At 41.3% G+C, this 22,604-nt stretch overlaps 1 protein-coding gene across 1 annotated transcript in view; it reads left to right on the top strand.

The window, feature by feature from the left end:
- Positions 1 to 22,604, top strand: part of GRAP (GRB2 related adaptor protein) — a 99,234-nt gene that overhangs the window by 72,694 nt on the left and 3,936 nt on the right. The window contains exon 5 of the mRNA XM_073636396.1: positions 8,171 to 8,333. Coding sequence (XP_073492497.1) covers positions 8,171 to 8,333 — 163 coding nt within the window. The remainder of the gene's footprint in view (positions 1 to 8,170; positions 8,334 to 22,604) is intronic.

Below are 22,604 nucleotides of genomic sequence, written 5' to 3'. Positions count from 1 at the left end.
CCTGGGACATGCATCCAGCGCAATCACTGTGTGGCCCTTTACCATGTGTAGCTGATCACATGTAAACAGACTTGCTGGGTATCGGCAGCCCTTTCCTCCCAAACTGTGTCTGTGTAAGGAAAAGAGAGGCGTTAACTGCCAAGAATGTCAGTAAATTGTTTACACTGATTAGTGCTGCCTATCAGTGCCATCTATCAGTGCTTGGCAATGCCACCTATTAGTGTCCATAAATGCTGCCTATCAGTACCGCCTATCAGTGCTGCATTTCAGAGCTTCCTATCATTGCTCATCAATGCTGCCTATCAGTACCACCTATCAGTGGCCATCATTGCTGCCTATCAGTGGCGCCTATCATTGCTCATCAGTTCTGCCTATCAGTACCATCTATCAATGCCCATCAGTGCTGCCTATCAGTGCCCATCAATGCTGCCTACTAGTGCCCAGTGCCTATCAGTGCCCAATTCTTAGGAATAACTCACTTAAACCTGTCCAAAGAAGAGTCTAGTAGACATCCCGGGTATGATAAAGTTTGAAACACAAAATCATAAATTATAATATAATAAATTATAAATGATTATAAAAAATAATATAATAATAAATTTAATTCAATAATGTAATCAAACAAAAACCACTGAAATTTGTCCAAACAAATCACTATCGCTCAATTCTGCAAGTGATTCTAATTCACTATCGCTGTTTTCTAGCTGGTCTAAAACCACTTTTGACCTCAAGGGACGCTTTTTGGATGCCATGGACGTTCTCAAGTTTCCAGGCAGAAAAAACGGTAGAAGTGCAGGCAGGGCACTGGACAAAGCACTAGGGACAAAACTGAGGTGAAATGGTTTGATACAGTAATGTAATCCTAACAGATTACAATGTATTGTGTGTATGTCATGTTTTGTTTACTTTTCTCAATTTTGTGCCAGTTCTGCCCCCCCGCTTCGTGGCCGCTCGCAGGGAAGGGAACCCGAAAGATGGGTGCCGGTGTTCCCTCAGATTAGACGACCCGTCATATCTTGTAGTGGAAGTGACGTTCCGTCGCCATCTTGCTACACCCCGCACTCGTCCGCAGTAAGGATACAGTGAGAAGGCGCCAAGTGCACATCTTTTTACACCCACCGGACTTTTGCATATCACACTTATTTGTAACAATATACTGAGCTATAATATACTAAAATACAGCATTAAGAAATACGTGACACTCTTTTGATGACTGCACTGGAAACGTCTTCCTCTTGGCAGTGTGGGAGTACATGTGAGCACATCAGCCCATGTGCACACATCTCTGCAGGAGACCAGACCGGTGGGGACCGGAGCTTGAGGACTGACAGCAATGACATCCTTGCTGCAGGGAGACTGGAGCGCTCTCTCGAACTCCTCTCCTTCACTCCTGATCACTGGAGCTATCTGCACAGAGACAAGGGGCCCCATTTTCTACAGCGGCAGTCTACAGTCATACTGTAGGGACTAGTGAGAGGGCTCACTGCTTACTATTTGCACATTTATAGCTAAGGCTGACTTACCGGAAGCAGGATATTTTGTACTTATCGCCTACACTGCATGCTGGTTCACCAAGACTGTTAAGTGTACCAACGCTGCTTATGGGCCCCAACTATAGCCAGCAGAAGAACACAGGACCCCCCCCCCCCCCCCAGAGCCATTCTAAACCCCCTATTTCTCATTTAAAGAGTACCTCCTTCCAGTTATCCTAAGCCTAGCATAGTTACCCTTAATGCACTTTGTCAGTATAGTCTCCTGAACACAGTTAATGCAGTCACATTACTGTCCATTACTGTACTCAGTGATCTTGCCACTGTTTGTTATGATTCTGGTGCATAGTGTTATTTTCCCACTGTAGACTATTGATCATACTGCATATTGAGTTGCAGTACTACTATTGCTAATCCCCCTTTCATGCCTTTATCGTTACCAATTAAACTGTGTGACAATATTTTGTGACTTGCCTTTACTAATTTGTTTGGTGTCAGTTTCTTAAATACAGCATCATTATTGTGTATCTCCTATTGCATTCAGTGATTTCTGTGATACTGCAAGCTGTCTTCATTTAACCTAGTGTGTCCGAGGGGCTGAAGTCCTTCAGGAGGCCTAGGTAAAGAACAGGGAAACCATCCTATCCAGCAGCTCCTGTGGGGGTAGCGCTACACTTGAACACTATGAGATTTTAAAAGTTGCTTGCAGTCTTTTTGATTCTGCAGTTGTCATTAAAAGAATGCCTAGTGATCCTACCATGAAGGTCCTTGTTCGGGCACTTCCTGATATAGGGTATCAACTGTCTTTGAATATTCTGTTCCTTCGTTGTCACACTGCAGCCCTGATAGTAAATACAAGAAGCTGTGCCAACATTGGGATGCACAGCAGCATGGACACAGCCGCTGATCCTAATTGGTTGCTTTGAGTCCTGAAGGTTGTTATCCATGAAGAAGAGGGACTTGGCCTCCCCAAAATGAGCTGTCCCGATTTTGTATATTCTTGATTCTCAATAAACAATTGATATCCTTGCATCAAGTGTGGCATTACTCCTCTTATCTTATTTAAATATCCCTGCTGCTCCCAACTGGACATTAGTGCATGCAGGTGTATGTCTCCAAACGCAGACAGTGTGAGTTCAGGGGTGCGTACCTGCACCCACACAGATGACAAATTGGGAGCATTAGCAGCATCTGTACAGTTGCTGCATCCCAGTTGAAATGGGCAGACATTAAATTGACAGCAGTGTATGCATGCAGAGTGCACCACAGATCTGGTAACGCGGTTGTAAACTGATGGATGTTTTTTTTTTTTTTCTTGGACCCTGCAAGGTAATATAATGTGCTAGTATGCATCGCATACTAGCACATTATGTTAAAGAGGAGGTCCAGCCTGGGTGAAAAAAATTTAAGTCAGCAGCTACAAATACTGCAGCTGCTGGCTTTTAATATATGGACACTTACCTGTCCAGGGAGCCTGCGACGTCGGCACCCCAGGCGATCTTCGGATCGACTCCCGGGTGCTGCTGCTGCCATTCCTGGTAAGGGAACCAGGCAGTGATGACTTTCGGCTTCACTCCTGGTTCTTTACTCTCTAATTGGCCCAGGGGCAGGGGAAGGAGGAGGAGGGCCGAATTTCTGGGAGATCGGAAGTGGGGAAGGGGACCTGTCAAAAACAGGTCCACCGTTCCCCCTCTCCCCCCTGAAAGGTGCCAAATGTGGCACCGGAGGGGGGGGGGGGAGCATATAAGCGAGAGTTCCACTTTTGGTTGGAACTCCGCTTTAAACTCACTGTAAAACTAAGCATTGCAGCGCTGAGATGACAGAGCTGCAAGCGCTCCCATCTTCACCCGTCCTGCTTCCAGGTTCACGGACTCTGGTTCTGTGACTGGCCAGAGCCACGATGATGCGCACGGGAGCGGCCATTTCTTCAGAGCGCATGCGCCAGTCATGTCACCGGCTACATGTACAGTAAATATCTCCTAAACGGTGCACGTTCCTTCCTCTTAGTGAATTATGGCCTCTGTCTACAATTTGTGAAGGAGAAAATCCACTTTAACAGAAGTGTCAGTGTTTCAGTGAAGCTGTACAGCTTGTTTTTCCAATCTATCTAAAGCTCAGACTGATCCACATTCTATTCTCACAAAGCAGCCTAAGTATTAAAATATCATTAGTGTTCCAGTCTAACTGGTTTGCATGCTCATTATTTCATTCCTTTTATGTTAAAGCAACTTGTTTTTTGTTACAAAGTATTTTCAGTTGCCATTTTGTACAGATTTAGGTAGAGGTAACCCAAACTGAATGTTACTGTATCATAAACAAATGCTGCTTCATGTTTACATGCATTTCAACAAAGTCTGCCTGGCATTTCTCAAGGACCAGTGGACCATGCCAGTGCATTTTATGTTGAAACGGCTATTTGTGAAGTTCATGGGAAGCCTGTCAGAGAGAATGACAACACAGGAGTGAAATTGAAAGACATGGACATAGTGTTGTCACTCTATAACAGGAAGTGTCGGTACAAGGATCTTCATGGCAGGATCACGGTACCAAGCGCTACTTTAATAAGAACTGTAGGTTTAAAAATATTGATTACGGCTTTTGAACTTCCACTAACATGTCAAAGCTTGGATGAATACGCATGTGTAGCTGAAAGCGGTGGTGGGCTTTAACAGCGTTCCGCCACATACTGTATATGCATACAGCCACGACTGATGTTTTGTGCTGTACAGTGAGGGAAAAAAATGTTTGATCCCCTGCTGATTTTGTACATTTTCCCACTGACAAAGAAATGATCAGTCTATAATTTTAATGGTAGGTTTATTTTAACAGTGAGAGACAGAAAAACAACAAAAAAATCCAGAAAAATGCATTTCAAAAAAGTTATAAATTGATTTGCATTTTAATGAGTGAAATAAGTATTTGACCCCCTTCGCAAAACATGACTTCGTACTTAGTGGCAAAACCCTTGTTGGCAATCACAGAGGTCAGACGTTTCTTGTAGTTGGCTACCAGGTTTGCACAAATCCTAAACAGGGATTTTGTCCCACTCCTCTTTGCAGATCCTCTCCAAGTCATTAAGGTTTCGAGGGTGACATTTGGTAACTCGAACCTTCAGCTCCCTCCACATATTTTCTATGAGATTAAGGTCTGGAGACTGGCAAGGCCACTCCAGGACATTAATGTGTTTCTTCTTGAGCCGCTCCTTTGTTGCCTTGACTGTGTGTTTTGGGTCATGCTGGAATACCCATCTACAACTCATTTTCAATGCCCTGGCTGAGGGAAGGAGGTTCTCGCCCAAGATTTGACGGTACATGGCCCTGTTCATCATCCCTTTGATGCAGTAAAGTTGTCCTGTCCCCTTAGCAGAAAAACAATCCCAAAGCATAATGTTTCCACCTCCATATTTGATGGTGGGGATGGTGTTCTTGGGTTCATAGGCAGCATTCCTCCTTCTCCAAACACTGCGAGTTGAGTTGATGCCAAAGAGCTTGATTTTGGTCTCATCTGACCACAACACTTTCACCCAGTTCTCCTCTGAATCATTCACATTTTTATTTAGCAGACTTCAGATGGGCCTATACATGTGCTTTCTTCAGCAGGGGGACCTTGTGGGTGCTGCAGGATTTCAGTTCTTCACGGCGTAATGTGTTACCAATTGTTTTCTTGGTGACTATGGTCCCAGCTGCCTTGAGATCATTGACAAGATTCTCCCGTGTAGTTCTGGGCTGATTCCTCACCGTTCTTATGATCATTGAAACTCCACGAGGTGAGATCCTGCATGGACCCCCAGACCGAGGGAGATTGACAGTTATTTTGTGTTCCTTCCATTTGCGAAGAATCACACCAACTGTTGTCACCCTCTCACCAAGCTGCTTGGTGATGGTCTTGTAGCCCATTCCAGCCTTGTGTAGGTCTACAATCTTGTCCCTGACATCCTTGGACAGCTCCTTGGTCTTGACCATTGTGGAGAGATTGGAATCTGATTTATTGATTGCTTCTGTGAACAGGTGTCTTTTATACAGGTAACAAGCTGAGATTAGGAGCACTCCCTTTAAGAGTGCTCCTAATCTCAGCTTGACACCTCTATAGAAGACACCTGCGAGGCAGAAATCTTGCTGATTGGGGATCAAATACGGATTTCACTCATTAAAATGCAAATCAGTTTATAACTTTTTTGAAATGTGTTTTTCTGGATATTTTTGTTGTTCTGTCTCTCACCTTTAAAATAAACCTATCGTTAAAATTATAGACTGATCATTTCTTTGTCAGTGGGCAAACATACAAAACCAGCAGGGGATCAAATACCTTTTTCTCTCACTGTAGGTGCACTCACTCAGCTCCCCCAGCACTGTATCTACACTGTCACCGACAACTCCCAGTCACCATTTATGATCAAGAGCCAGTAGGACAGGCTTCTAATCACGTGACTACTGTGACAGCCAATCTCCGTGATCACATGATCAGGGGGCACAGAAAAAGCCTCCTTTGTTAAGAGCCACTTTAAGGGGCCAGTGTTGCCAGCAATAAGCGATTGGGTATATGGTATGTTAATATTTCTCCAGTTTCCTGAGCAAAACAATTGTCATTTTTGTATAGTGTCTCCCTTAAGCAAGCCATAGATTATACAATTTTCTTTCCTTCCACCATAGGTGGAAGGAAAAACAAATTCTCGAAATCCCTACTGCAGCACTATTGTGTTCTGCAGGGAGCCTTCCCTGCCGGGAGAACACAATGATCACTGCTGGCGGTTCTAGCATGCAAAAAAAAAATCAGCAAGGTTGGTTGTACTGAAGTCGATTGATGGATCAACTTCAGTAAACCAGCCTGCCTATAGATGGATTGAATCTTGAAAGGTCCCTGCTGAACCAGCTGAGATTCAATCTATCTATGGCCAGCTTTACAATTTTATCATAAATAGCTACAAGTGACTGGTGGAGAAGTAAACCTGGTGAGCACAGATTCACAAAGCAATCCCGAATTTACTATTCATGAGGTGACCAAGCAAAGTGATGGTTTGACAAAGATCCAAGGGTGTCATTAACAATGTAGTAGTGCATATCCCCAAACAAAGTGCAGACCACACACCCAGGACTCACTAGGTCTTCTCTCACTAGCATTTTGCTCGTATAGACCCTAATCATTGAGCAAGGTAGCCATTTTGAAATTTGCATTATAAGGGTGCAACTACATGAGGCTAAAAGCATCCTGGTGATTTTTAGTAGCACAATCTCCCTACTAAGAACAGTAGTCATAAATAAATATCAGTCCCTACTATGCAACTATGTAACTATTGTTTGATGGCTACACATATGGAACGCATGGGTCTCTATGGAGAGAGTTACGCTAGTGACTCTTGGATCATTGTGTGATCATTAGTGATTATCTCTACTATGTTTTACTTGTGTATCTCACTTCGTAAAGAGCCATAAGTTCCAACTGTGTAGCGATCAAATGGTACTCTTAGACTAGGTTTACACCTATGCGTTCTTTAGTGCGTTTTGCAGAAACACACTACAGTCCATTTAACATGGTTTCTTATAGGACACGTTCACATCTATGCGTTTTTGGAAAGGGTCAGGGACTTTTTTCCAGCAGCAGCTTGCGTTTTGTGTGTAATAGACTTCAGTGGACCTGCACCAAAACCGCAAGTGTTGCTTTTTTGATGCATTTCAGGTTTTTTATTTTACTCCTTCACAAACTGTGAATAGCCGTTTTTTCCAAAAAAAAAAAAAGTTTTATTTATTACTTTTGAACATAACAGGTATATACAAGACCCAATGGGCCACTCACAAAAAACGATTTACATTGAATAGCTGTTTTTTAAGGATGCGGCTGCCAACCCCCCTTTTACAACCGGCTATTCGCAGTTTGTTCAGGAGAAAAACAAAACACATGCAAATACGCATTAAAATTGAATGTTCAAAAACGCAAAACTGAATTGATGTGAACCTAGCCTTAGTGAATAATCACATGCCATTATGGTAGTGCAGGTGTGCTACTAAAGAATGCCTGTGTCCCTAGCCTCATTGGAAACCATCACTGGAAACCATCAAACGACATCACGGTGGCTTGGTGTCATAATACCAACATCTTTTCTGGAGAAAGTCTTTGCAATTAAAATTTTGCTAGTTAAGGCATTGGCAGAAGGAAATGGGGGGAAAAAAAGGATTGGCTGCCATAAGAGAAGTTTAAAGCAGAACTTCACTCTTTCTATCAACATTGACTATTTTTATATATATTTTTATCCTTCTGCTGCTAGCATTAGTAACTAGATAGGAAGGTACTGTATATTAAGTTACTTCCAGGTTTCCAGGCCTAGGCTATTGGTGTCATACATCCCAGGACGGGAGGAGGGGCTTTCTCAGCTAAGCACAGCCTCCTGCCTGCATGCCTGAGCTAAGAGCAGATGGATTCCAGGAAGTAAATGCCATATGAATCATCTGCCCTTACTCAAGATGGTCACAGCCAGAAATGCTGGGGGGGGGGTTTGCTTTTAATGAAATAAAAAGATATTTTAATAGCCTTTTTGGTTTGTGGTGCTCAGACACAGTCTAGTTCCGCTTTAAGTTTTCTATGATCCAGTGTTGAACCATCTCTGCCATGTCCTTTTTTTCAGTATGAAGTCCTCCCCCATGTTGCACTGTCGGTTTAATATTCTCTTATTTGTTCCATATCCCCAGTTATGGCCATCACGTGCAGCATTTTAAGGTTCTTCGAGAAAAATCTGGAACCTACTTCCTGTGGGAAACCAAATTCGGCTCGCTCAATGAACTTGTGGAATTTTATCGATCGAGTTCCATCGCCAAGACCCATCCAGTGCTTCTACGAGATGAAGAGGAGAAGGTAAAGATTTGGGAAGGTTGAATGTGTCCACCCTATGTACTTCGACTACAGACAAAACCTGATTTTTTGTTTTGGATAAATCGTGGAATGATTGGATTGTTTTAAAACTGGAAACACCCCAGTAGAATTAAATTCAAACGTTTGTGCAAAAATTTTGAAAGTCGTTCACTTTTGCCATCGTTTAGTCAACTAGTTTCATTCAAAAGGTCATACATTTTCATCTAAGATAAGGGTCTAGTATAGATGAAGGGAATCTCCAGCCGTTTGCTTACAAACAGAAGTAAAGTGGCTGGAAGCTGTCATTTGCCGACAACTTAAACAGCATTTTTTTTTCTTGTTGTTGTCAGTTTTGCTGTAGTAGGTTGCATCCATCATACAGATGCTCCACTTCGCAGGCAGAGCATCCCCAGGCATGTTTAAAAATTTGCATTTTTAATGTTACCTTCAGGTACATTTAAAATTGCTGCTCCCTGCCAAACCGATTTTTTTTTTTTTAAACTTTTTTTGCTTTCGTACATATTGCCAGGGCAGTCCCCAATCCCCTTTGTAAGTTCTTTGACAATCTCTTTCCTGTTAGCTTAGAAAATGGCCATTATTGGTTTTTAACATTCAGTCCTAGTTTACTTCAGTGGAGTTCATATTCAGCACCTGAACTAGGGCCACTGCTTGGGGGGTACCCCTGGTCCTCCTGTAGGGGGCTCAGACAGCAGGGGGACAATTACAGAACAATGCCCTGTGCGGCTCTCTGCAGCAGCTGAAAGCCGGTTCCCCTGCTCCCTCCGGCTTTTAGCTGCTGCAGGGAGAGACACAGACACAGGGTATCATTCTGTAACTGCCCCCTCCCTGTTCTGCCAACATCTTGCCCGGGCCCCGCTCCTGCAGCTGTGCCAGCTTACTTGTCCCGGCTGCTGCGGGTACACAGAGGGATGTGTCAGAACGGAGAGCAGTGGATAGGAAAGGTAAATATGTCAATTACAGGCCCCCTCTGTATTTTAATCTCAGTAGATTTTTATTGAACTTTACAGTTTACAAAAAGAAAATCAAAGTACAGCAAGACGTAGCTATTCTTTTATCCACTCATGATCTCTCTCTAATGGTCAGAGTGGCTGAGGTTTAGATCTGAATCTTTTCCTGTCAATCGTGTTCCATCAACTCATGTAGCATATGGAGGGAATGTACCACAGCCAGAAAAGAAACAAATCAAACACATAACAATAACATAACATACCAGTCAGAATGATATTGGTTATACGATAAAAATTACAGGACCGATTGAGTCCTGGGGATAGGAGCCATATATAGTTAGAGAGTTTTTGTCAGAAAATCAAACAATAGCACCATTTGAGCCAAGGGGCCCAATACTGTGAAGTCACTTCATATTTCCCCATAGCTGATGAGAAAAGGATCTCATAGGTACTGTGGGTATGGGTTGTTCAGATTACCTCTGTTATTTCTGGGGCTTTTGCTTCTTTCCAGTGCCTGAGTATGGTTAAGCGTGCTGCTAGTAGTATATGAGAAATTACAATTCTATGGGATAAGGGAATAGAACTTAATTCGAAGGATAATATTGCCATTCCCTGGAGATAATTCCTGGTTTAGTCCTACAATTTTTAGATATAATTCTCCCTACCTGGCTCCATAATAGGCGGAGTCTTGGACAGGACCACAAGATATTAACTAAGGTGCTAGATGAACCACAGAGTCTCCAGCATTCCAGGGAGGTATGGGGATTAATTTTGGATAGACGGTGCGGTGTTAGATACCATCGCAGTAATATTTTCTGATGTAATTCCCAAAGGTTGACACTCTTAGTGGAGGTGTAAATGATATTTAATGATTTCCTCCATTGTTTGGCAGGGTATTCTTTCCCTATTTCCTGTTCCCAAGCTATTATTGGTTGAGATTTAATGCAGCTGTCTTTTTCCTGTAAGCATGTGTAGATAATTGATACCTTTATGCAAGGTTGGGGAATGTTGATAATATTGGGTCAGTTTCACAGGTAGTGCTGTCTGGAGTTGTTTATTCTTATTCAGTAAATGGGCAATCTGCGTGTAGTTATACTGTTCCTTGGATGGTGGATTGTATTCTAATTGCAGGGTTCTGAATGTTTTAAGTGTTGGGCCTGTTAATGTATCTTGTTGAGTGATCCCCTTTTCCTTCCATATATTGAGATTTATCTGGGATAAGATAGGAAAGCGCAGACATGGGGAGCTGTAAAAGCATTAGATTACTGCTCCACAGTTGGTATTTGCAAAGATGTACCCAGGAGCGGAGTGATGCTAGGATAGATGGCGCTAATTTGTTATCAAGGGAAGTATTGTGAGGTGCCATTAGCAAAAATCATATAAATTCCCCTGGGGAATTTTGAGATTTTTCCAGTTTGTCCCATAGGGCATTGGAGCTTGGAAGTATCCAGTGTTTCATTTGGGCTAATATTGTCGCAAAATAATAATCTTGTGTCCCACCCCACCTGTCTTCCTATGTTTGATCAATTTGCCAAATGCACACATAGCCTTCTTGCCCTGCCAAAGATATTTTATTCAGTATGGATTGTAGGGTATTAAAGTAAGAATTAGGTATTGGGATTGGTAAAGTCCTAAATAGATATAGTAGTTGTGGTAATAATTGCATCTTGAAGGCCGCCAAATGGCTCCATTAACGGATACGGAAACGGATAGCTCAGCTCGAGCAAGTTTGTCCTGTTTGGAGTTGAGTGTATTTAGGTAGGGAGTATAGTTAGCTATTATAAGATCTTCAAGTTTAGGGGTTAAAGGGGTGCCCAAGTATTTAATGCCATCATCTTTCCACATGTATGGAAATTGATGTTTTAGTTTTTGTTTGGTCTCGTTCGGGATACCCAAATTTATGATATAAGATTTTGTCTCATTCACTTTGTAATACGAAATACCATTGAATTCATTCAATGCCAGGTGAACCGAAGCCAGGGAAGATTCAACATTTGTGATGTCATCAGCGAATAAGCTGATATTGTGAAATCTATTACCCACCTTTAGACCAGTTATGTGGGGGTGCGAGCGCAAATATTTGGTCAGGGGTTCCATCAACAAATTAAAAATCAGGGTGAGAGGGGACAGCCCTGTCGTGTCCCATTGGAAATTTCAAAGGGAGTTGATAGCGCTCCCAAAATGTAAACCTGGGCCGATGGGTTGGTGTATAGAGTAGGAGCCTGTGAATCCAAACTTAGCCAACACTTGTGCTAGAAACTTCCAATGTATCATTTCAAACGCTTTCTCTGCATCCAACGGCAGGAGCAGAGAAGGCATTTTATGTTGGCCAAGTGAATCATATTTAGCAAGTGTCGGCTGTCTGGTGCCCCTTGGTGAAACCAGACTGGTCTGTATTGACATGGGTAGGTAAAATGTCCACTAGTCTGGTGGCCAATAGTTTTGCATAGATTTTAAGATCATTATTGAGTAGTGATATGGGGCTAAAGTTTTGTGGGGTGTTTGGATCTTTCCCCGGCTTCGGCAGTGCAACTATCATGGCCTTAAGCATTTCTGGAGGAAATGAGGAAGAGGCAGCAACAGAACCAAGTATGGAGCTTGGATATCTTGAAAGGTTTTGTAGTACTCCCCTGTAAAGCCATCTGGGCCCGGTGATTTGTTGTTGGGTAATGAATTGATGATGCAATGGACCTCAGATTCAGTTATAGGTGAATTGGGGTTATTGAGATGGTCGGCTGAGAGCTTGGGGAGTTTAAGTGAGTTTAGAAATGTTTCAATGATAGCTGGTGAGAGTTGTGGTATGGTGGGATTGTTCTTAAGGTTGTATAGTGACCCATAATAATGTCGGAAAGCATCTGCAATTGCTCGAGGATGGAATTGTTTCATTTGGGTGAGGGGGTGTAATATGTATGGAATTTGAGATTTGTAGCTATGCCCTTTAATTCGGTTGGCTAGCAGTTTCCCCGCTCTGTTGCCAGTGTAATAGGACATTTTGAGTCTCCTGGAGGCTTTTTTAAAGTCCCCCAGGAGAAACAGTATGATATCATTGCGGGTTTTTGTCAGTTGATCTGTCAGAAATTGGGAGGGTTGCATCTTTTTTTTGTTTCTCAAGAGTGTCAATTTTTGACATTAGCTCCTGGATATGCTGCTGCCTCGTCCTCTTAATTCACGCCCCCTGTTGAATTAAGGATACCTCTCACAAACGCCTTGTGGGCATTCCATACAACAAATGAATCAGTAACCGATTTATGATTATTCTCAAAAAATTCTCAGAGTTGTCCGATTTTAGACTTGGTCAGAGCATCCTGGAAAAGTTGGGGAATGGATTGCCATATATATATATATATATATATATATATATATATATATATATATATATATATATATATATATATATATATATATATATATATATATATATGGGTTTGTGTGTGGAAGAGTCCCCTGCTACTAACTTCACTGAGGCATGATCCGACCAAGTAATGTTTTTAATCACAGAAGATTTGCTTTTAAACAATAACCATTTATCTACCAAGAACAAATCAATTCTACTGTATGATCTATGGCTGTTAGAGAAAAACTAGTATTCCCGTTCATTGGCGTCGAGACACCTCCAAGCGTCATATAATTTGTATGTTTTTCAACACAGACTGTAGTGATGGTAAAGGTCTTTTAGATTTTGAAGTAGATTCGAGATGGGTCAGGAGTCATGTTGAAGTCCCCACATAGCATTAGCATTCCCTGCTGAAGTGTGCAGATTTTTTCATAACCTTGTGGAAGAAGCCGATTTGTCGGCTATTGGTGGCATAGATATTCACAGTGTATGTAGTTGAATTGATGTCGCAAACAAGGATTATATATCGACCTTGAGGATCCGTCAGTACTTTGTGGAGCTTGAAAGCTACTGAGTCTCTTATTGCCACCAACACTCCCTTCTTTTTTGTATCCGCATTGGCTGTATATATGTAGGGAAACTTGGGGTGAGTGCATTTAGGAGGGGCATGGTTGTGAAAATGCGTCTCTTGGACACAGAGGAAGTCGCATTTATGCTGAAGGGCCTCTTTTCAAAGGGATCTGCGTTCAGAAGGATGATTGAAACCTTTAGAGTTGATGGTGAGAAACTTTACTGCCATGGAAGGAGGCGTGGGTAGAGTTGAGTGGTGCATGATGCAAGATTTTCACTTACGTTTATTGGCATCTCGAACCATTGAGGCAAGAAAGGTGTATTCTTACAAGGGTCCGGTCTTCATGCGGTTGTCTCTCTGCTACCCGTAGGTATATAGGGAGAGAGAAAAACACTGACTGTAGAAACAAGAAAGTGAAGTTTACACGAACAGTAACAAACAATGAAAAATAGTGGTTGGGTGCGGTATATAGCCACTCAAAAATGTAGAGGGGGGAAAAAAAAGTTTGGATCAGAGGAAATCCTCCTGTATGGGAACTTGAGTAGGAAAACATTACCCGTACACAGGTTATGTATGAGAACGAGCATTCTTGGTGGTCACTGTGCGCCATTAAGGGTCAACTCTAGTATGGTTACCACTTTGTTGGGTTTGCGTCTGGGATTCAGGAACAATACCCCATGCAGTTAAGAGGGCCATGCCTTTTTTCGACTGAATCCATCACATGTTCTGCTCTGTCTTTGGTTACAATGAGTTTTGTTGGGAATCCCCATTTATAACTGAGCTTATGGTTCCTGAGTGATTTCGTGATCAGGTTTCTGCCCTTTTGGAGCATATATTGGGACAAGTCAGCATAGAACTGAAGGGAAGAGCAGGGATTTGATCCCTATTTCTGGATACAGTCATTAGGCGTTCCTTAACATGATAGAAATGCATTCTCAGTATGACATCTCTAGGTATGTTATCAGAGAGATAGGCAATGAATTCTATCCACCGTGAGATCTAAGGCAGTCATATCAGGCATCACTGTATTGAATAGCTTATACTTAGATATACTTAGAATAGATATACTTGCTGTGCAGGATCTTATATTAAAATTTGTGCAACTATTTCAAGCAATCGTACTGCCATTACATATAATCCCTGTATCATGTCTAATATGTATATTTCCTGTATTCATCAGCTCCATCTAGTGGCCATAATGTGGTATTTTCCTGAAATACTGTAATCAGGAAAATACCGCATTATTGTAACTAGATGGACCGAACAATAATGGTAAATACACATTAGACACAATACAGGGATTATTTGTGACGGCTGTGAGAACAGTTGAGACACTTGCACAGCTAATTGTTTTATAAATAGACATCACAGTATGTCTCTTCTGCAGCTGAAAGTCTGACTGTTCTCAGATTTTTGGTTCTGCTTTAAGTTATATTGCATGGAAAGGCACAGCAGCATTGTCCCGTATTATATTCCTGTGATCAGAGGTTAGGTTAGGTTATCTTGGTGTTTATGACTGATGTATCGGTGAAATTTCTCATGTCCTTCCTATTCAATTACACATTATAAACAAGAGCATTGGGATAAGGGAGCGTTGGGATAAAAGTTGTCCTTTAAACTTTTCGCTCTGTTTGTGTCCCGGGCATTTACAAGCAGAACGGGGCGCACAACTCGAAATAAAATCCTTGGCTGCGGCACCGTGTCATTATTTTGCTATTAACTCTCATCCAATCACACACCGCCTTTGCCTTTTTACAGGCGGCAAACCCTAAGCGTATAACGCTGTAAAGATTTACCCAGAGAAAAAGCCACATACCAATAATTAGTGACATGCTTCAGGCCTTTGGACCTGCCCAGCTTGTACATAGGCTGAACATCAAGGTCACCAGAGAAAATCACATTCATAGGTGTCACTGTGTGTTTACATCGGAGGAGCCCCGAGGCATTCCTGAGATAAATCTGTTTACCAGCAGCCGCTTGGTGTGAAGGGTGTTCCTGATGGTGTATAGGTTGAATCAATTATTTATGAGCATTGCTTGTGATTTTTGGGCTGTTATTGATCGTTAAGCGATCAGCACTATAAATGCTTGATTTCACACAGGGAATATTCCCAGCCTGTTTGAAAGATTTAGAACTAACCATTCATAGGAGAAAAATGGGTGAGACTTTAAATGACACAGAATTTGACTCCATCCCTAAATCAGTTACAAAGGAAAAAGTTTGGGACTTTAAAGACATATAACAGACCATTGGAATAAATGTAAAAATATATTTATTGTCAAGAGTAAACCTGCCCATAATTGTATGCATGCAGAAATTTATATATATATATATATATATATATATATATATATATATATATATATATATATATATATATATATATATATATATATATATATATATATATTCATATTCATAAATCCACATATACACACGTAGATGGTAAAACAGCATATGCCAGTTGCTGATATATAGAGCTCCTTGTGATATATCAATAGATGTTAACAGGTCAAAAATTTAAAAATATAAAAGTCATGTGTGGGAGTCATGACTGCATCCTAAGTATGTCTGACGCGTTTCGTGTTGTAGACCACTTTTCAGGGGCAAATGCGTCAACATGTCTGAAAAAGACATAGATACCATAAAATCTGATAATGTAACAGAGATAATACAGAGATAATATGTATATAAAAATATGTCATAGAAGGAAAAAGGAGTATCCAATTCAAAACATGTGGTATAGTCGAACCAGGGACCCGTGGGATAGTCTGTCCCGGGAGCTGAGGTAAGGGACCCGCAAGCGGTGCAGACATGCACCAAACAATCCCACTGAATATATACCTCCAAGTATATAAAGTGATGGTGCATAACCCCAGAGTCTATAGAAAAATAATCAATAGTAAGAGTCTCACATCTATGTAATAGTGCTAGTATAGTTGGGCATAAGCACCTTGCAACACAAGAAAATGTGACGAAAGATAAGAAATGTGAGGCTGAGATAAAAGCCAAGAGAATTGCACGTGGCTCACACTAATTGGTGAACAGAAAAACAGGTGTACAGGGTAATGTAGGAATCCACATGCTTGGTATCCATAAAAAGCAGGGATATGGTGAAAAGAGGGTTGAGTAAGTGCACAAAGAGGCATAACATAGCCAAGAAAACTTACTTGGTATTGTATAAATAGAGAGTGAGATCTGCCATTTGGTGTGCAATATGCATGGATGTGCAAGTGAGAGACTGTGACAGTGGGAAGTACTTATGTGCACGCATGCCCAATGAACGCAGGGTCCATCCAGCGTCACGCTGGCATGACAATAGAGGAGAGGCGTCCACACGCGGGCGTCCAATGCTGCCCACAAGTGGCGCCAAAATACCTTCCCACATAAGTCAGCCAAGAGATGGACTAGGCTCCCACGTGATGGCGCTAAGTGATGACATCACACGTAAGCGTCAGACGTGACATCAGTGTGTAGTAACTCAGATTATTACCCTGTACACCTGTTTTTCTGTTCACCAATTAGTGTGAGCCACGTGCAAGTCTCTTGGCTTTTATCTCAGCCTTACATTTCTTATCTCTCGTCACATCCTGTTATGGTGTAAGGTGCTTATCCCCAACTATACTAACACTATTACATAGCTGTGAGACTCTCACTATTCATTTATTTTTCTACAGACTCTGGGGGGTACGCACCATCACTCTATATACTTGGAGGTATATATTCAGTGGGATTATTTTGCTTGTGGGTCCCTTACCTCAGCTCCCAGGACAGACTATCCCATGGGTCCCTGGTTCGACTATACTGCATGTTTTGCTTTTTAGCTCCATATAAGTTATTAGGATTGGATACTCCTTTTCCTTCTATGACATATTTTTATATACATATTATCTCAGAGTTACATTATCAGATTTTATGGTATCTGTCTTTTTCAGACATGTTGATGCATTCGCCCCTAAAGAGTGGTCCACACCACATAATGCGTTGGGCATACTTAGGATGCAGTCATGACTCCCACACATTATGGCTTTTATATTTTTACAGTTTGACCTGTTACCATCTATTAATATCACATGAAGCTCTCTATATCGGCAACTGTCATGCTGTTTTATCATCTACGTGTGTGTGTGTGTGTGTGTGTATATATATATATATATATATATATATATATATATATATATATATAAAATGTGAAATGGATTTATGTTGTGTGTGTGTGTATATGTATGTGTATATATAATATAAATTTCTGCATGCATACATTTTTATGTGTCATGTTTACGCTTTTGACAATAAATATATTTTTACATTTATTCCAATGGGTCTGTTATATGCCTCATTTAAAGTCCCAAACTTTTTCCTTTGTAACTGATTTAGGGACGGAGTCACATTCTTTATGTGCCTCATTTAAAGTCCCACCCATTTTTCTCCTATGCATATATTAGGGATGGAGGAATATGACATACAAATGTTATGACTTTCATACATCTGACATCTATGGAGTCCTGTAAGTGTTATGGGCCATATATTTATCTGCATGTGCAATATCAACATGTAATTTCCATTGGTATTCCAGCATCTGTCTTCCATCCTTCTAGTTATGCCCAGCCTAATGCGGTTGTCCCGCTGGGGCCGTCTGACCGTCGGCCCCAGCAATATGCACTTCGAGTCTGGAGATAGGACTTGGGGGCTCAGACGGTTTACTCTTTTGGCAATAAATATATTTTTACATTTATTCCAATGGTCTGTTTGTTATGTCTCATTTAAAGTCCCAAACTTTTTCCTTTGTAACAGAACTGATCATTCACTCATCTATGGAGAAGGAGCAGTTCTTGGTCTGTTGGATCAAGTACTGTATGAAACAAATTTTTTGTGTAGTCAATGCTAATGTGAAAGAAAATGCACCAACCCGGATCAAAAATGAAAGGAGGAGAGATAGTACATCAGAAAAACCATTACTCCCATGTGACTTTATGACGTCATAAAGAACAAATTACTTTATGTAAAATAAACATTTTATTTATAATGGAGTTATTTTGATTTGGAGCTCCTGTTTGAGGCTGATATTTACATGTGGGTCTATATTGTACACGCTTGCTTGAGGATGAACATATGGTTATTCATGCAAAAATCAGTGCCGAGTTTGAATTGATCAGGTATGAGTGTTCAGCATGGATGACTGCTACCGCAGGTGGTTGTTCTCTCTGGCTGCAGATAATCTCTGCAGTACCTTGCGAGCTCAGTGGGTGGGTGCAGTAGACATCATCCTGTGATTATAGGCCTGGAGCAACAGCCTTTGGTTAAAAGGCTGTTGGTGATATACTAAAGAAATACCATCCTTTCCCCAATGAAGATTGCATAAACCTATTGAAACGCATTGGCACCTTCCCGGCAGGGTGGACTGTTCAAAGCAATACAGAAATGATATGCACACGTGTGACCCAGCCAGAGGGGATAAGGGTAAAGCTGAGTACTGTATATATCACCATATGGATGTACCAGGACATTTGTGTGTTTTAGAAAGTCATTTTTTCATATTTTTGTATAAAAAAATTTTTATTTAAGTAAACAAATTATGTTCTTTATGGCTGCATTAAGGTCCTGTGGGAGTAATATTTTTTCTGATGTAATATTGGGGATGTGGTAGCACAGTACTCTTTGTAGATCTATTTGTCTCATTGTGTAGGGGGAGAGAAAGTAATCCACCTTGGTCAGTCCTGTTTGGACAAATGAGACCCGGTCCTGAGAGGAAGAATAGCCAGCCTGGTTTCAATGGAATGAGATCCTAAATTCTCATTCCATAAGGCCTTAGGATTCCACATCTCACAGTACAATGACTTGAGGCAGCTCTCAGACCAACGTGCCCCTAGGTGAAGTTTCTTGTAAGATATATAAAATAAAGACCACAACTAAGGTCCAAGTAAAAAAAAGTCAGCCCATTCCTTATTGTCCCTTGCCTCCTCAGTGGCGATATACACCAATAACAAAAGTCTGGCCTTATCCATTTAATCAGAATTAAAATGGAAACGTGGGGACCGTGTTAACTTATTTAAGTGGACCTTTCACTAAAAAGTAAGGAGCACTTATTACAGGTCCAATATAAAATCATCTCATTAAAGTGAAAAGAGAAAAACCTGCAGGGCAAAAGATTAGAAAACATACCGCACCTACAGCAGAGGGTGATGTCATGGTCCTTCCAGCGACATCCGGGGAATGCCTAATTTCCCAAATCACAAGAGAAGATCATCTAGGACAGTGCAGGATTGTCTTCTCACAAGATTTGGGATCCTTGGTACTCCCAGGAACTCACCAGAAGGTATTGTGATGTCACCCTCATGTAAACACTGTGGGCAAAGCCAGGAGAAAGGTAAGTATGTTTGGTAACTTTATTTCTCAGTGTTTTTTTTTTTTCCTTTACTTCAATGCAGCCATTTAATATTGCGTTAGGGTCCCTGATGTATTAAGCAGACCTTGCTTTTTAGTGCATGGTCCAATTTTGAAAGTTGTTTTTATGGGAGCTTGTTAACTATACCATTGTATTTTGAGAATATGAGGGTTGTAGAGTGAGGCTCAGAATGGAAAATGGAAAATGTTTGTGTAAAAAATTACTTGAAGGGGCGGGCAAATCCATAAATTTGGTTTGTAGGCTGGATTCATTAAAATTTCTGTACATTTCATACTGTAGACCACTGGACTCCATAAAATGTGCTGTGCATTACATAATCTGGACCACTTGACTGTACAAATGCTGTATGTTACACAGAATGGAACAATGTACTCTTATATTTTATTTTTTGTTTACATAGTCTGGACTCCTGTGCTCTATAAGACCCCTTTGTTATATATTCTGTGCTGTATATTTGATATTTGGTGAACCCAGAAGGGGCTGCCACCCTGGGTTCTGCATCAGGAGGAGTTGCACACTTTGATCTAGGATGTGGTGGTCAACTCTGTTTCGAGAATGGCCAGTGGTCTGTAGTGCAGCTCAGGGTGTCCACTGAAAAAGAAAAGAGGGAGGCAGGAGAGCCCTTATAGTGTAGTTAACTGCTTCAACCTTCCAAGTGCACAGGTGAAAAAAAACCTGTATCCATGCAGGATGAAGGTGGTCACTCTCCATGCCACAGGGGTCCCCATCCTGGGTCCTTTCTCGAGTGGGTGTGTGGATTCAGTAAGTTCAAAAAAAATCTGTAAAATAAGCCATTGGTGGTCCAATCTGCAGAGGCACCCGTTGTTGGGGACATCTGGTTTAATGAGCATCGAATTACTTTATTTCACCCATGGCCGCCTCTGCTGATCAGCCCACCGACAGGTTATTTTTACAGTCTTTGGTTGTCTCAGGCGCTGGGTGGACCTCTTCAATATGCTGTTCTAGACACCATATATCTCCAGACTGCTGTGAGGAGATCAGTAATGGTCTGTTCTTTCAAATTTCCACAAGTGGGAACAGCAAGAAGTGGGTAACTCATGTGACTGAGGTGCAGGGCTTTCCCATGAAGGCGAGGCCCCAATACAATGCCTACATCATTCTCTAGTTTATTATCAGAGGAGTATCAGGGGAACTAGGTTGGGTTTCACTTCTGCTACCAGCTAGCAGAGCTCATGGGACCTCTGATGTGGTGGATGCAGGTGGGGACAGCCATGCATGGAAGGTGCATTCATTCTATATTCATTCTGTCTAAAGGCGTTTGTTCTATTTTTTTTTCACTTCACTTTTTGAACAAATAAAAAATATTGATGTGTGAGGTGTTTATAAGGGAAGTATAACAGTACCGGTCGTTTTTTCATTTTTTTTTTTTTGATGATTATAAACTAATACCTATCCATTGTAACAGCTGCTACATTATAGTGCTGCCGTATTTAGTATTTCATGAGACTTGTACATCTTTGGATGTCATTGTGTTACTTTTTACGTGACTTCTTTCTACTGATTATACAGAAATGGCCATAGCTAGAAGCACAGGCTGCGCAACAGCTTGTCTATTATTATTATTATACAAGATTTTTATAGCGCCAACAGTTTGCTCAGCGCTTTACAACATGAGGTCAGACAGTGCATTTACAATATAAATCAATACAGGAGGGATCAGAGGGCCCTGCTTGTTGGAGCTTACAATCTAGAAGGGAGGGTCAAGTGGAAACAAAAGGTGATAACTGTGGAGGATGAACTGATGGAGAAAATGAAAAACCAGATGTTAGGTGTGGGTAGGGTAGGCTTCTCTGAGGAGAAGGGTTTTCAGGGATTGTCTACAAGCTAATAGAGTAGGAGATAAGCAGACAGATTGGGGTAGGGCATTCCATAGGATTGGAGAGGCTTTGGAAAAGTCCTGGAGGCGAGCATGGGAGGAGGTGATGAGGGAGCTAGAGAGCAGAAGGTCTTGAGAGGAATGAAGAGAACGAGTAGGTTGGTATTTAGAGACTAGGCAAGTGATGCAAAAGCGCTTTTTGACCTTTATTCATTTAGAGGTCACTGGAGTGACGGTGAGTGCGCACTGCTCACTGTGGTGGTGGTATTTGGTGTCCTGTTGGAAGATTGTCCGCTGGCACCCTCTGATCGCTCTGTACACAAACAGAACGGCGATCTGTAGTCAATAAGGAAGGCATGGAGTGTCATTAGTAAAGTGACAGGGCATATTTTTAACACTGATCACTGTAATAATGTCACTGGTCCCCAAAAGTTAGTGTCCGATTTGTCCGCCGCAATATTACAGTCCCACTAAGTTGCTGATCACCAACCTTACTAGTAGAAAAAAATAAATAAAAATGTCATAAAAATATCCCATAGTTTGTAGACACTATAACTTTTGAACAAAACATTAAACGCTTAATAGGATTTTTTTTTTACCTGTATGTAGCAGAATACATATTGGCCTAAATTAATGAAGAAATTTGACTTTTTACATTTTTTTTTTTTATTGGATGTGTTTTATAGCAGAAAGTAAAAAATATTGTTTGTTTTTTTGTTTTTTTTTAAATTGACATTCTTTTTTTTAGTTTATAGCGCAAAAAAGAAAAACTGCAAAGGTGATCAAATACCACCAAAAGAAAGCTCTATTTGGGGGAAAGAAAGGACATACATTTTTTTTTGGGTACAGCGTCGCGCGATCACACAATTGTCAGTTACAGTAACAGTGCCGTATAGCAAAAAATGGCCTGGCCAGGAAGGGGGGTAAATCTTCTGGAGCTAAAGTGGTTAATAGGCCGTAGATCTGCCATGTCTATGCATAGATGCAGCTTCTTCCAATTTGACAGCCGTGCCGCTCACCTGCACCAGCACGGCTGTCAAAATTGCATGCTGTGTTCGTGCAAAGACATGTATGTATGGGCTGCCTTTGATGCAGCACCTGGCAGCTCTGGCCACTTTAGGACATCGTCCATTTAGCTTGAACAGTCAACATTTAAGA

The sequence above is a fragment of the Aquarana catesbeiana genome, linkage group LG06 (genome assembly GCF_042186555.1).
Source record: "Aquarana catesbeiana isolate 2022-GZ linkage group LG06, ASM4218655v1, whole genome shotgun sequence".
Taxonomy (NCBI): Eukaryota; Metazoa; Chordata; class Amphibia; order Anura; family Ranidae; genus Aquarana; species Aquarana catesbeiana.
The sequence above is the reverse complement of the archived record's forward strand: the minus strand, read 5'-3'. Positions and strand labels throughout refer to the sequence as shown.